Raw genomic sequence first — 16,522 nt, 5'->3', positions numbered from 1 at the left:
AACTACAGACTTGCAGCTTAGAGCTGAGCCTGGAGGGCCAACACACCAAAAGCAGGAGACCCTGGGCCCCCATCCACACTATCCCTCCCTACCCCCACCTGGCTGCCAAGTCAATCCTAACCTGACCCAGGGAGGATAGGGACTGTACTACTAGCCCATGGGATCTCCCATGCTGCCCACAAGATCCTGGCCCCACCAAGGGGTTGAGGCTCTATGTTCCTAGCTGAGACTAAAAGTGCACAGCAGCCAGCATATATAGGTATAGCACCACTGTAAAAGTGAAATTTGGGAAATGTATCAAACTACATTTCCCGTGGTCCAACGGGTTTCCGTTTCCGGTTTTTGGGCTTGGGAAGGCTTACGTCTTGACGCAGGGAAGGGTTTAAATCTCCTGGGTTAGGAGGAAGTGGTCTCTTTTGCGAGTAGGCGCTTCCAGGAAACAGGAGACAGTAATGGAGGCGGTAGTTTTGAATGCTTACAAGCGCATGGTCTAATGATTTTATCTATCAGCATGGCTTTAATTAAAATACTAATTTATATATTTATACAAGCCTTTATCATTTTTCATATTTATCATTTTGGCAACCAGAAGTTTGGAAATAGAATTCTCAATTTTCTCAATTTTCTAGATAGTCTAAGAGGAAAAAGCCATGCGGCTCTGGGACCCAGAGTCTCAGAAGCGAATCTTCCAGATAGCCTAACGATAGCCATGCCTGCTTTTCGGCCTGGCTCAGCTCTTTTGAGCACTTTTTTAAAAAAGGAAAGTGACTTTCCTTGACATGCTTTTGCTGAAAGCAAGAGCACGTTTTTGCCTCCAGCGGGACTCAGCCTGCCAGTCCAGCCCAAGCCACCTTGGGAGGGAGGTCAGGCCAGCCGATTCGGGCTTTTGGCTTTACACTAAAATCCCGGAGCCCAGCCAGACTGTCTCTGCCACTGATCTCCATTCTTGACTTGCTGATCCTGCTGATTCTGCTGATGCTGCCATCATTCCACTCCAGAACCTGAGATTTCCAGGAAGGAACCCAGTCCTGACTTGCCGAGATCTCGACCTCCAGAGACTGCTTCAGCTCTGCCGCAAACCATTTGGGTAGTATATTCCCTCTTTTTCCCTATTTCTAGCCTTCCACGTGTTTCTCTAAAGACCTAATTTAGCCACCCACACAAGCTCTACCTGTGGGATTTTCTACAATGACCCGACACCACGTGGACCTAGAGTTTACCTTAATGGGGCCGAATGGCCTATTCAGACTTGCTTGTGATTAAAAACTGAACTCAGGGGAGAAATATTCACCCCAATAACTGCTCAGAACTTTGAACTTTAAAAAAAAAACCCTTAAACTCAGCAGAACTCAATCAAAAGAACCTTAAATTGAAACCAGGGGTGAACTTTTAAAACCTTGGAACTGAATGAGCTTTATTTCTGTTTTAAAAAGACTGTATCTTACTGTATATTGCTAATTACTTTTGTTAATTAATCTTGCTTATTTCGTTGATTTTCCTGTTGCACTGAATCATTTTACGCTAATGAAGTTATTATATTTCCTAATTTACTTAAAGCTTACTGTATCAGAAACAATGCGGTTATATGTACCACCTATGAACATCTTATAGAAGCACATGTCTTTTAAAATTTATTCTGTCTTGGCAATTGCAAAGAACCTTGAAAGTTTCCATGCTTTAAATATTACCTTGTAATTTTACAAGAGATCTTTTTTAACTTTTACTTTAAATCCTTAAGAATTGTTGTCTTAAAGGATAAAGCCTTTATATATTTTATTATAAGAGATATTATTGCCTTAAATGGGTAGAAGCATTCCTATCCAGGATTTTTTTTAAAATACAGAGAGTCAAGGAGCTCCTGTATATTCTTTGCTATGGAAGCAATAACAGCATTTGCCAAGGATTAAAAGTTGTAACAAGTATATGATTTTGAACATCATTATTTATTGTTTTAAAATGTGCTATTGGAAATAATGGTACTCTATCTGAATGTGCATTCTGAATCTGCTATTTTGTAAAAACCACTTTCTCTCACAGAAAGTCTCATTTTTGGGTAACATAACCCTTCTAGTTCTAAGCTATATATATATTTTTGATTTTTAAAACATTTTTTTTAATGAGAGAAATTGATTTTCCCCTTTTTATCATCCTGTACTGGAAGTACATATATAATCATTTATCTTTTTTTTTTTATTCTACAGCGAAATAAGCTCAATGCAAATACCTGAGCCTGAGACTATGGGATTGTGATTTAATGCCTCTCTGATTCTAGGAGAAGTGCCGAGCCACATGGTCAGAGACTTGACTAAAGAATCTGCATGAATTGCAGGAGTTCTATGCCAATACTTGAAGGGCTTGAAAATTGGGGTTTGAGTCCTGGAGTCCTAGTCTTTTCTAAAACTTTAGAGGACGTGGGTCCCCTCAACTTAAATTCCTAGTGAAGCACCTAAGATTGGCTATCATTTAATGGCTCATTCCCTGAGAAGGTGCAGGAAAAAAAATCAGATCAGAGTAATTTCACGGGGAATTGAATTGTATAAATCTTAGAAGAAAATGTATGTTTTGTAATCTATAATGTAAAGTTTAAATTCTTTTGAGAATAATTTCAGAATAAGGATCTTGCCATCTCCCCAAAATCCAGACGACGAACTTGTTTGGTGAGGACACATGAAGATGTCTGAAAAGCCTTCACTGTACCATGAAGACCAAACTTTGAACTTTGGGGTGCAGTTGATTGAACTATGGGGAGTTAAATTTGAGTTGTATGTATTGTTTTAATTGTACACTGTTATGCCAGTGGGGGACAGCCCCAAATTGGTTTTTTGTCAATGCGTCTAATTTAACCATTTGTTCATCTATTTCTTTTATCCCCAAAATTCCTGAAAAATTTAGAAGTTGTTTATTTTTACAGGTCCAGCGAAGAAAAAAGGACTAATCTTTTTTTTTTGCCGGACCTCACGGGGAATTGTAAAAGTGAAATTTGGGAAATGTATCAAACTACATTTCCCATGGTCCAATGGGTTTCCGTTTCCGGTTTTTGGGCTTGGGAAGGCTTACGTCTTGACGCAGGGAAGGGTTTAAATCTCCTGGGTTAGGAGGAAGTGGTCTCTTTTGCGAGTAGGCGCTTCCAGGAAATAGGAGACAGTAATGGAGGCGGTAGTTTTGAATGCTTACAAGCACGTGGTCTAATGATTTTATCTATCAGCGTGGCTTTAATTAAAATACTAATTTATATATTTATACAAGCCTTTATCATTTTTCATATTTATCACCACCCACAGGCAAGAAGTAAAAATTGTAAGCAATTCTTTTTCATTTTTTTATAATAAAATTAAATAGAACTGAATATAATTGAATAAATTTAAATTTAAAAATTAATAATAAAAATTAATAATATTGAATTAAATAAATTCAAATTAATAAAATTGAACAAAGCCAAATTAAGCCAAACTAATTTAATGCAATATTAAATATATTAATTCAGTGGTTTATTATTTCAAACATCATTAAAAAATAATAATTTTTAAACACAATAATAATTATTATAAATATATTTATTATTGGTACTATTGCCTTGCAACAATTACTAGTGCCTTGCATTAATTTCTTATTTAACTCCACCTCAGTTTGCCTTCCACAATAAAATTAAGGGAAGTTGTATCTCAATTTTTTTTTTATATTTTGGGATCCTTTCATTATTTGAATTGCCCATTCAGCAATAGTCAGAACAGCTCCAATAGGCAGATCATGACAGAAAGCCTAGACATTTTTCTTCTAAATTCATAGACCAGACATTATGGGAAATAAACAGAATAAAACAAGTAAAGTGCCTGACAGTTCTCTATTACAAAAGATACTATGTATTTGGAATGAGCAAGAATTTCCTAAGGAGGAATAGATGATCAAAAAAGAGATGAAAAAATTTTGCAAAGCCTGGACAGATAAGTCCTTTAGCTGGCCAAAGTATAGTTCTTTTGAATTTAAGATTTTAAAAGATTAGAGAAACTAGCCATTAATAACTAGGATCCAAAATATTTTGCATACAGGTGCTTATGGGTTTACCATCTTGATAAATCAACCAAGCCTACTCCCTCATTGCCCTCCAGTGAGGAGGTCATTCTTTTCTTTGGATCCAGACCATTCTGGCTTAACTCCTTCAGTTCTTCTTCCCAACTCTTGATAACAAGACAGATACCCTTGCCTTCTTTCCAGACAGCCCACAAGAAGGCTCCTTCTCTAGATCCCAGCCATTATTTAACCCCTTCAACCCCTCCCCATTCCATACCCCTTTTCTCACCTCCAAGCCCGCCTTTGGTACCATCTCTTTTTACCATCTAAGCCTAACCAATCTCTGCCTCACCCTGTCTACCCTTCCTCTTGCCCTGCCCACCCTTGTTCTTGCCCTGCCTACCTTTTCTTTCTTGTGTTGCCCAACTTTTCCCTGCCCACTGTCCAAACCCACCCTCCTTTCCTCCCCCTTGCTCCTTCCCTTGCCCCCTCCCCTCCTCCCTTCCCTTTTCCCTACTGGCCCAGCCCCCATCCCTTCTTCTCCCTACCCTTACTCTCCCCATTGCCTCATCCCTGCCTCTGCCCCTGCTCAATCTCCCTTTGTCCTGCCTCTTCCTCCCCTGCCCCAGCCCCACTGCCCAACCCATCTCTCCCCCTGTCCCCATCCACTCCACTACAACCCTAACAACAAGCCAAGCAGCAATAATCACAAACAATTCAAATAAAGGCCTATTCTCTCTAAAGAATGTTCCCACTTATAATAAACAAGGGAACTTAATATAAGTTCCCACTTATAATAAACATCATACACCTTTCTCTCCACAACACATTGAGAGACATTGAGAAATTTTAAGGAAAAAAAAAACCCTTCCTTTGAAGATGATCCCATTGTAATCATAAATAAATTTGAAAGCATTTACTACTCTTATATTCCTCCCACGTGGATTACCCTGAAGGATTTGCTCTATGCCCTATTAACAGAAAGAGAAAAAATAAGGTTCTTTCCCTTGTTAATCAGGCTCAGGGAGAGGGAACAATTCATTGACCAACTAAAGACCCTAAATGGGACTCAAATTCAGAGGAAGATTAATTACAACTATGTCAAACTAGGAATGCATTACTAAAACCAATGAGAACTTGCTAGGATAGACTTGGCACATGGACTAAATTCAAAATTATAAAGCAGGAAGATAATGAGAACCCATCTCAGTTTATGGATAGGCTTATTGAGCTGGGAGGCAGATATGAGGACCTAGATCTTTCTAGGAAAAGAGATGTTAGACAAATCAGGACAAATTTGTAAAAAAAAAAAAAAAAAAAAAAAAAAAAACTCCTACAAGGTAGTTAAGAACTATTTTATGACTCACTGTCCAAACTGAGCCAATATGGACCTCAAGGAATTAAAAAGAGTGGCAGTTTACATTTTTGATGGACATGAAAAGAAAGATAAAGAGAACACTGACTTAGTAGAGAGATTAGAGGAGACATTAAAGAAGGGACTAGATTAGTGATGGGCAAACTACAGCCCATGGGCCAGATATGTCCCCTGAAATGTTCTATCCGGCCTTGAGACAATATTCCTAATCTGATGAATACAATGAGTAGGATACAATATGATGAAACTTTGAAAGAGTTGACTTAGAAACAGACTGACAGATGAGCATTTCTTTTCTTTTGGCCCCTTTTTAAAGGGCCCCCTCTTGCCCATCACTGGAATAGATGAATTAATGGAAAAAGTTGAAAAGGCAACTAAGGCAGAGGTCATAGCTCCTGTAAAGGTATCCACAAAGCAACCACTAACATGTTATCTTTGTGGACAGAAAGGTCATATAGCTATTAATTACAGGAAGAGGAATCAGGAAAATAGAAATAGAAGCTTGAGAAATAATAGCAATAATAACAATAACAGATCCTCTAACAGGATCATGGATTATGATAGAGCAAATCATAACCTATACCAAAACATCCAATATGGGGTGGGTTTGTCCTCATTGTACTCAGTGTGGCAACCCCCATCAGTGTGGCCAAAGTAATATAGATGCTGGTACTTGGAAGAGGAAGGGACCTCAAAGAGTTTGGAGGTGAATTTTAGCCTTTTCAGATCCCATTGCCTTATTGATGTTAACTGTTTCAGTTTGTTCCCCTCCTCATAGTGAAGAAGTCTCTGTAACACAATTTTAAATACAAGGTGTAAATAATTTCCTGTCCCTTCTCTTTTATAGTATGGCAATTTTTTGTAGTTCTGGCTGCTGATGGTAGTGCAATATTGTTGCAATTGTCCTATTGGCTTATAGGAAATTAATCATTTTAATTGGGCCTTGCTGGTGATTCAAAGACCTATTGTTGTTTTATTCTTTTTTACTCATAATTTTTTACACATAAGATTTTGATATAGATATAGATATAGATATAGATATAGATATAGATATAGATATAGATATATTTATCCAGAATTTTTTCTCTTTTATTTGGTGTTTTTTTAGGGGGGGAGACCATTTTTTTTGAGAACTGATTCATATACCTCATAACTGTATGTATCCTGGGGTGATTCTGGTATTGATCAACACCCTCCTCAGGGGGGAATCGTATATCCTAAAATCCAAGGTTTAAAATCTTTTGGAGAATTTTTAGGAAAAGAAAATCACCAACACCCTGAATCAAGAAAGTGGATCTGTTGGAGAAGGTGTCATAAGGTGCCTACAGAAACCATACACTACATCAAAAGATCCAGAGTGAACTTTGGGATATAATCAACTGAACTGAAGGGGGTTGAACATATTTATTTTTAATTTAACTCTTATGCCAAAGGGGAATGCCCCCTTACTGGAATTTTGTCATCTATCATTGTATCTATCAATCATATTTTTGTTTTCTTTCTTTTTTATTTCCCTCTTTATCCCCAAATTGTTGTAATTCCCTCTAGGTAAAGTACAATATTGTATACACCCTCAAGTAAGAAAATTTTTAGAGGTTTAATAAGCTGGTTATGTGAAATGATTCACTGGTGAGACTAGATATGACATGTTAATCTCCCAAAACCCTCAAATGGGGAGATTTTCAGCATGCTCATCTCCCAATAGAATCACAGGGGAGATTGTGTAAATAGAACCCCCTCTCTGCCCAGGGTCGTGGACTTCCTTTCTGACCCACGACCCACCTCATCCCATCTGCACACCTATGCTGTGTGACTGGACACCATGTAAATGCACAAGTGATGCATGCAGGCACTAAGAGAGGATAAAGGACAGGGTGCAAGGGGTCATGGTCTCTCAATTCCCAGGACAGTGGTTCAAGAGGCTGGCTAAGAGCCAGGTGGGAGGAGAAATACATGTTCAGACTTAGATTAGAAAACAGGCTTTAATCTCTATCTGCCTTCTTTATTAAATAATAATTAATAAACTAAGAACCTGGAATTTGTAATTTAATTGTAACACAGTTGACAGGTCCAAATTTTTTTACTTCTGATTTAAAATGTCAAGAGAAATTATGAAAACAAGCTGGAAGAAAGAGGGAATAGTTTCTCCACACCTAAAACTATATAACTTGTCAATCATCAAAATCATAGGATATTGATTTTAAAATAGAGAAATAAATCATGAAACAGTCTTGTGAAGATGGGATTAACTCTCCTCTTCTTGCTTATAAATTTAATCAATAAAAAGCAAGACATCCATACTTAACTTTAAGTATGGAGAGTCCACAAACCACTTACTAAAGTGGTTTACACCTCCAGAAGCAACTGACTGCCCCCTGGACAGTGCTAAACAAATTTAAAGACTGTATTTGGTCCCTGTAAAGTGGAGAAAGGGACAGGAAGTGAAGTAAAAAAGGTCTTTAAAAAAGGCCTAAACTTTCTGTGAAAAAGTCTTTTGCAAGGTTTTTGCGTTCTTGAAGGATCTTGGACTGGGACAGCAACATGGAGTTATGACTTGGGTGAGTGAAAAGCTGACTCCTTTTCTGGCTTCTGGAGAGATTAATTTCCAGAGAGACCTCCCTTTCTTGGAGGAGGCCCTGTGGGTGGAACCCTTGTTATATTCACCACTAGGCCCTCCAGCTGAGGGTCCTCTGGCTGAGGGCTAATTAGCCATGCCTGGGTTGAGCCAGGGGCTGGAGCAAATATTTAGTATGTTAGGTTAGATATCTCACTAAACCCTCTTTTCACATTTCCCTACTTTCATTCTTCCTCTCTTTTTGTAAATAAAACTGCTAAAAGTCATTTTGACTTGAGCTGTATTAATTATTTTTTAATCAGCAATCACATTCTCTTATATTTAGTACAACCATAAATTTAATCCCTACAATCTAGACAAGGGAAAATAAGAAACAATGGATCTGAATAACATAGGGGTTAATAAAGTGAAAAACATAAATTACCTAGGTGAAAAAAACTTTTTATTTGACGAAAAAAAAATTTTTTAAACCCTTGTACTTTGGTGTATTTTCTCATAGGTGGAAGATTGGTAAGGGTGGGCAATGGGGGTCAAGTGACTTGCCCAGGGTCACACAGCTGGTAAGTGGCTGAGGCCAGGTTTGAACCTAGGACCTCCTGTCTCTAGGCCTGACTCTCACTCCACTGAGCTACCCAGCTGCCCCTTGACGAAAATTATTGAGAAAACTGGAAAACATTCTGGCACAAATTAGAATTAGAGCCACACCTTATGCCATATTCTATAATACATTCTAAATGGATAAATGACCTTAATCTTAAAGAACATACTATTTTAAAAATTAGAAGGCAAGAAGATCCCTCTTAGGGCTATGAGTAAATCATTCCTAACCAGATAAGAGACAGAGGTAACCACAAAAGATTAAATTAATAACTTTGATGATATTAAACTAAATATTTCTGTCCAAAATTAATGCACCTAGGATAAGAATGGAAGAATGCAAATGAAGAAAAGTCTTTGCATCAAATTTCTCTGATAAGGACTTGGTAACTAAGATATATAAGCAATAACTAAAAAAAAAACATAAAATATACATGACTAGTAGCCATTCCTCAATATATAAGAGGTCAAAGGATATGAACAAACATTTCTCAATAGAATTGCCAACTATTCACAACCACATTAAAGAATTTTTCAAATTACTAATAATAAGAAACATGCAACTATAAGAACAAGCCTGAGGTATTTCACCTCACATCTTATGCAAATTGGCAAAAATGACAAAAAATGGAATAGTCAGACAGGCATACTAATATGTTATTGATGGAGCTGTGAAACGGTACAATCATTTGTTTTGTAACTTGAAATTACGCAAATAAAATTATTAAAATATCCATACTTTTCAACCAGAGATTCTATTACTAGGGTTTATATCCTAAGGAAGTCATTGATAAGAAAAAAGTCCCTAAATACACCACAGTATTTGTAGCTGTACTTTTTTGTGATTGAAAAAATGTAGAAACAAAATAAATGCCCATTAATCAGGAAATGACTAAACAAATTATGGTACACAGAGGTAATGGGGCACTGCTATGCTCTAAACCCCATCTTAACCTTTCCTACTAACCACCTATAAACTCATTGAAGACCAGGACATTTTAAATTCAATTTTGTATTCAATTTAGAGAAACTAAAGAGCATTATACATAAAGAGACACTTTAGAAGCTAATTGAACATGTTATACAAATATAAGTTCCAAAAAAATCACTTTAAAGCTAGAAGAGGCCTCAGAGGTTATCATTTTACAGATGAGAAAACTGAGGCCCAGGAAAGCTTAAATGGCTTATCTATGGCAAAACAAGGTAATGAGTACTGGAGGTGAGACTTAAACCAAAGTTCTCTGACTCCAGTGCCAGGACATCCTATTACATTTCCTCCTAATTATTTTAAAAAGCAAACTCTATTATTATCTTTGTGTTAGAGGTCATTAGGCTCTTCTTTTGGAATTTCTCATCTCTGAAAAATTAATCTTAGACCTTTTCTGGGAAACAAGAAAATGTGAGGATTTTTTTTAAATCTCTAAGAAATAAAGAGTCAAAGGTTGCTGATTACTGTCTCACCCTGCTATCTATGCACCAGACTGAGGCTAGGACTTCCCCCTTCACTTCCTTGTGAAATGAAAGGAAGAGAAAAAAAAGAAAAAGAAAAAGAAAAAAGTACACACACCAAAAGGCTACTCAGGAAGCCCCAAATAACATTTCCATCACCCCATATTTAACTCCTCATGGAAATAAAAAGATACTTCTGTTTGCATGAATGCAATATGTAATTAAGAAGGTTAATACTTCCAGAATCTATGGCAATATCCATATGGATGGCTATAACCTACACAATCAAAGCCCTTCTAGCCTTCATCATGAAGAGTGGCTCTGACCAAAAAGTTCATCTTAGAATCAAAGAATTTCAAAAGGACCCTCAGTAACTCATGAAGAGGATCCCCCTCTCACAGTTAATCAGCAAGTATTTATTAAGCATCTCCTTGAAAACACCAGAGATATATACAAAACTGGCATAGTCTTTACCCTAAAGGAGCTTATATTGATACAACATTTTTACAAATAAATAAAAACAAGATAGATACAAATTATACAATGTTTTTTAGGGTGAGGGGGAAGACAAATAACTATAGGAGTAAGAAACACTAACCTAAATTCACGCTTGATATGTCTTGAAAAAAAAGACATAGATTTATAAGAATTGGAGGTGAGGAGGGAATTTATTCTAAATAGGGAGAGCATCTATAGGAGGTTCTTAACCTAGGGTCTGTAAACTTGTTTTTGTTTTTTGTTTCTGATAAATGTATTCCAAAACAACCCCAAGAGTTTTATTTTGTGCATTTCAATTTTTTTTTCTAAGTTGTCCATAGACTGCATCAGACTGCCAAAGGGAGTTAACCATGACTCAAAAAGTTAAGAACCCCTATGCCTTATGTGGTTACCCACTCAACTTTTGGATGGTTCTAATTATTAAAAATTATTCTTTATATCATGCTTAAATCTTCCTCTTTGGAACTTCTACCCATTGTGCCTAGTTTTGTCTTTCTTACATATAACCATTCAATTCAATAGTTTAAATACCATTTCCCTCCCAAGTTTCTCTTCTTGAGGCTAAATATGCTCAAAATTCCTTCATCCTGTCCTCATAGGGCATGAACTTTTTTCACCATCCTGATTGACCACCTCTGGAGACTTATGACCAAGCTGTTGATGAGGCTCTCTGACTCAGCTAGACTGGTCCTTTTTGACAGACATACAGGCTGTCACCAGGCTCATATAGGAAGTCCTTTCAGTTTGACAAGACCTACCAGAATTTTCACTCTGCTAATATATTGCAAGATGAGGATTCCATTTATACCATGATAAGCAATAGAGAGCGTTAGTAGAAGAAGGACAAATGTGAAAAATATAAAGAAATATGGAAAGAGGTTTCATAGAATACAAATATGAAAGGCATTGTAAAAATCTAATCTGATTGCCTCATTTTAAAAATAGATAAGCAAACTGAGGTCCACATGGATTGAATGACTTGCTCAGGGTTATGCAAGCTAAGTGGGACACCTAATAAAGAAAAGAAAATTCAAAATATCAGTTTATATATTGGCAATTACTATACATATTGGCTATTACTTTACTATATAAAAGGAAAATATATTTAACTAGGTAAACAGTGAAGAGTGTTGGGCCTAGAGTCAGAAAGATCTGTGTTCAAATCCAGTATCAATCACTTTCTAGCTATGGGACACTAGGCAAGGGACTGCCTCAATTTCATCAAATTTAAAATGAAGACTAATAGTATCTACCTCCAAGAGTTGTTGTGAGAATCATATGAGATAATATTTGTAAAGCTCTTCACAAAGTACCTGGTACATAGTAAGTGTTTAATAAATGCTTATTATTTTAATGAAAAATTGAGTTATAAGTTTAATTGGATGTTAGCATTCAAATGAATCTGTGGCCTCAATTTAGTTTTCCTCAAAAGATATATCCATCCATGTCTGCCCATTCTGTGTGACTTTTGACCACATCCTGGATCGAGATGGTTTACTGCAAAGGATCAACCCAATACTCTGAGACCTTTCTCAATTTCTCCTAACATTATGAGTACCAATATCATCCCCAATCCTTACCAGGTGACCAGACCATCTTCTTTTCAAATCATACAATTCCTCCATGGTTATATACTACAACCTACTCATACTTGCTATGTCTCTCTCTATTCCCTTTGTTGTTGTACTCATTTAAAGTTAAATGTATCATAAATTTAATTTAAAAAAAAAGATTTCCCTATTGCTGCAAGAACAACTCCCCCCCACCCAGTGGAATTGCTCATTGGCTATGTGAGGGGGATAGGAGGAGGGGAAGGAAAGAACATGATTCATGTAACTATGGAAAAATATTTGAATTAATTAATTAAACTTAAAAAAAAAAAAAAGAACAAATTCTCATCCCCTGATGTTCATCACTTCTAGTTGTCAAGACAGCTGAAGACTTACTTACCCAGGTCACCAATCCATCACAATCTGCATCCACTTTCCAGAACATGTATTCCACGGCTTCATCGGTCAAAGATGAAAATGCTTCCTTCATCACCTTTTGAAAACTTTCCATAGTCAAAGCTGAAAAGTAGGAAAATAATCAATTCAATATACATTTATTACCTATCTACTATATTGGAAGCCACACACAGGTGTTTTGATACTCTAGAAGAGCAAAGTAACCACTAAGACAGTGCACTTGCTACCAAGCAGGTAGCTTCATCTTGGAGAAGCAGCTGAAGACTACAGATTCTGTGAAAAAGCAGAATCCTAAAACATATTAAGAAGACAATTTATTCCATGAAAATTTGGATGATTAGAGTTGGAACAGGCCATGTGATAGAAAAGTGGTAAAAAGTGGTAGAAATTTAATGCTATAATCAGAAGACCTAGAGTCTAGTCTACATTCTGCTATCTAAATGAGTGACCTTGGGCAATGGTCACATTTACACAGTATTCAAAGGTTTACAAAGGGTTCTTGTTCTTGTCAGGAAAACATGATGACCTACACCTCCTCTCTCTGGGCCTTCCATTTAACAAAAATGATGGTGGCGTTGGAAAGAAGAGATGGAGAGAGATCAGTGGGCAGGGAGATTAGCTAGAGAAGGAGTTCTTTTTATCTTTTTTGAATCATAAACACCTCTTTGGAAGTCTGGTGAAGCTTATTATTCTTCATAGAATAATGTCTTTAAATGCACAAAATAAAATTCTTAAGATTTCAAAGGAAACCAAAGGTTAGTAAAAATAAAAGGGAATTTTTTTCCTTCCTCCAAGCTCAGAGCTCTTTAAAATCTAACCAAGGACTCCTTAGGGATATCTGTGGGTCCTAGGTTAAGTAAGAGGGTCCTAGATCTAAAACTGGAAGGACCCTGAAGTTCAACTCCATTTCATTTTACAAATGAAGAAACTGGGGTCTGAGGAACTTAAGTGACTTGCCCAAAGTCATGCAAATAAAAATGTCAGAGATGAAATTTGAACCTAAATCCCTTGACAACAGATCTAGGGCTCCTCTTCCTATACCATTATTCCTAAGGTCCTTTGTAGCTCTAAAATTCTGTGATTCTAATCATGATACACAAGGCTAGATGTTCTGGTTTTAAATTATAAGCTCCTTGAGAAAAAGGAAATCTTTTTCATCTTTGTATTCCCAACACTTAGAATGTGCCTAGTACCCACTAGGCACTTAATAAAGTTTGTGGAATTTAATTGAATTGGGGAAGTTTTTTCAGCTGGACCTGTGAATACATTGATGTGGGTAATTTCTAAGGAGGAAATTCCCTCTACCAATGCAGATCAGTGCATGCTCTGCAATTTCTAATCTGAGATAGTTCGCTAGGGCAACGAGAAGTAAAGTGACTTGCCCAAGATAACATAATCAGTATGTGTCAGAGGCAGGACCTGAACCCATATATCCTTGACTGAGGCTAGTATGCTTATTAAATTAGGGAAAAGTGGATTTCTAAATTCTTAATAAACTAACACCATCATAGAACCTCCTCTTAATCTTTCTCTTCTATCACACACACACCACAGAAATTGAGTCAAACTAGTTTTACCTCCAGTATGGTCTGCAGTCTCTTCAAACATTCTTTCCAGTGTTTGTAGTTGTTCCTGGTCAATACATGCTTCTGTCCCTGGCTGGGAGCAGGAAGACAGGCTTTCTGTGATTGTCTCAGTTGGAGGCAAATCCTTGAACTTCTTTCTGGGTTTATTGGACTTGAGGAGATACAACAGAAAAGGAGAGTTAACTAAGTTAATATTCAAGTAAGTACCATTTTTAAGCATACCCCATTTTAAAGGGAAGTTTGAAGACATCCTCTTGAGAGGAAAAATTGAATACCTCTAGTGTTATGAGCTAATATATAAAGAATTAAATCCCAGCCCTTAGAATTGAATGGGCAAGGACAAGTAGGTAGCACAGTGGATAGAGTCAGGCCTGGAGTAATAGGGACCTGGGTTCAAATCTGGCCTCAGATGTTCCTAGCTGTGTGACCCTGGACAAATCATTTAACCTCTACTGCCTAGCCCTTATACTATTCTTCTGCATTTGAAGTAATATAGAGTACTGATTCTGAGATGAAAGGTAATGGTCTGGGTTTTTTTTAAGAAAAAATTGAAGAATTAAAAAAACATGTCTTCCTTCCCTTCCCTTTGTTCCATTTAGCACTCTTATCAATAACTTGGATAAAGACTTCCGGTTAAGATGGCGGCAGAGTAAGGAGCAGCTGCTCGATCTCTCCTGACCGAACCACATAGGACCCCTCAAGGGGAAACAAAAACGAGTCCAGAGGAACGAAGGAACCCCACAACAGGGCGCAGCATTGAAGGTACGCAGAATCGGGGCATTTCCACACTTTAAAGGGGTGAAACAGTTCACACTAAAACACGAGAGGAAGAAGCCCCTCCCCCACCCCCCACACCGCACAAGCCGGTAAACAGGACTGGGGCAACCAGATAATCACTGGCAGCCCCTGAGCCCGTACCTGTGCACTGCAAGACGAGGGACCCCAGGTGGCTGGGACTCTCCCTGAGCGCCCACGTGGGTGAAGGCACCGCCTCCGGCCTGGACAAAGGCCCCTAAAACGTGGCCTTTCCCAAGCACTGAAGGCATCCCCTCAGGTGCGAATAAAGATCTCCAGCCCACAGACTTTCACTACCTTCTGCAGGGGTGAAAGCAGGGCCCTAAGAGCAGCAGCACAGGCAAAGGCAGTGCCCTAGGCTTGAATAACGATCTCCAGCCCAGGCTTGGACCTCCAGTGAGGACCCAGTGCAGACCTGAGCGTGGCTGTGGAAGCAGCCCCAAAGACTGCTGAAGGAACCTCGGGCAGAGGGGCAGACCGGGAACTACCAGGAGGCCTGACCCCGAGGACAAGGAGACTGGAGCCCCCCCCAAGCTTGCAAGGCCCAGGCAGACCCGGAGTGCAAAGACAAAGCGGAAAAGGGGCGGGGCTAACAATGGCCAGCAATAAGGAAGTCCAGAAGAAAAAGACCATCAAGAGAAATTCTGGAACACTCGACAACTTCTACACAGAGAAAATCCAGACAACAGAGGAGGGAAAACAAAAATCCAAACCTCCCCAAAAAAATGAAAGCTGGTCACAAGTTATGGAAGAGTTTAAAAATGAAATGCTGAGGAAGATGGAAGAAATCTGGCAAGAAAATAACAGTTTAAAAGGCAGAATTTCGCAATTGGAAAGTGAGACAAGACAACTGAAGACCAAAAATGACCAGATTGAAAAGGAAAACCAGTCCTTAAAGGCTAGAATCGAACATTTAGAAACCAATGATCTCTCAAGACAACAAGAACAAATAAAACAAAGTCAAAAGACTGATAAAATAGAAGGAAACATGAAATATCTCAATGAGAGAGTGACAGACCAAGAAAACCGGTCTAGAAGAGATAACTTGAGAATCATTGGTATTCCAGAAAAGGCAGAAATTAATAAAAACATCGACTCCATACTCAAAGAAATTATTCAGCAAAATTGCCCTGAAGTTCTACAACAAGAGGGCAATATAGACATTGAAAGGATCCATAGAACACCCTCTAAACTGGACCCAGAAAAGTCAACACCCAGAAATATAATAGCGAAATTGAAGAGCTTTCGAGTCAAAGAAAAAATCTTACAAGAAGCCAGAAAGAGACAATTCAAATATCAAGGAGCACCAATAAGGATCACACAGGATCTGTCAGCCTCAACACTAAAAGAACGCAAGGCTTGGAATACAATATTCAGAAAGGCAAGAGAGCTGGGCCTTCAGCCACGAATCAACTACCCAGCAAAACTAACCATATACTTTCAGGGGAAAGTATGGGCATTCAACAAAATTGAAGAATTCCAAGTTTTTGCACAAAAGAGACCGGGACTAATTGGAAAGTTTGACACTCAACCACAGATATCAAGAGAAAGATGAAAAGGTAAATAAGAAACAGAGGGAAAAGAAAGAAAACTCATAGTCTTTTAAGCTTGACTCTTTAAGGGCATAAATAAGAACTAATTATCTGTATTACTAGGTGGAGAAATGCTATGT

At 37.9% G+C, this 16,522-nt stretch overlaps 1 protein-coding gene across 1 annotated transcript in view; it reads right to left on the bottom strand.

Moving 5' to 3' along the window:
* EFCAB8 (EF-hand calcium binding domain 8) overlaps positions 1-16,522 on the bottom strand; it is a 122,846-nt gene that overhangs the window by 94,557 nt on the left and 11,767 nt on the right. The window contains exons 3-4 of the mRNA XM_044659787.1: positions 14,047-14,206; positions 12,453-12,571 (exon numbers count right to left, since the gene is read on the bottom strand). Of these exons, the coding sequence (XP_044515722.1) occupies positions 12,453-12,571; positions 14,047-14,206 (279 nt within the window). The remainder of the gene's footprint in view (positions 1-12,452; positions 12,572-14,046; positions 14,207-16,522) is intronic.

This window comes from Gracilinanus agilis, chromosome 2 (assembly GCF_016433145.1).
Source record: "Gracilinanus agilis isolate LMUSP501 chromosome 2, AgileGrace, whole genome shotgun sequence".
In the NCBI taxonomy this organism is placed as follows: Eukaryota; Metazoa; Chordata; class Mammalia; order Didelphimorphia; family Didelphidae; genus Gracilinanus; species Gracilinanus agilis.
Note: the sequence above shows the minus strand (reverse complement) of the source record. Positions and strands in the feature narration are given on the sequence as shown.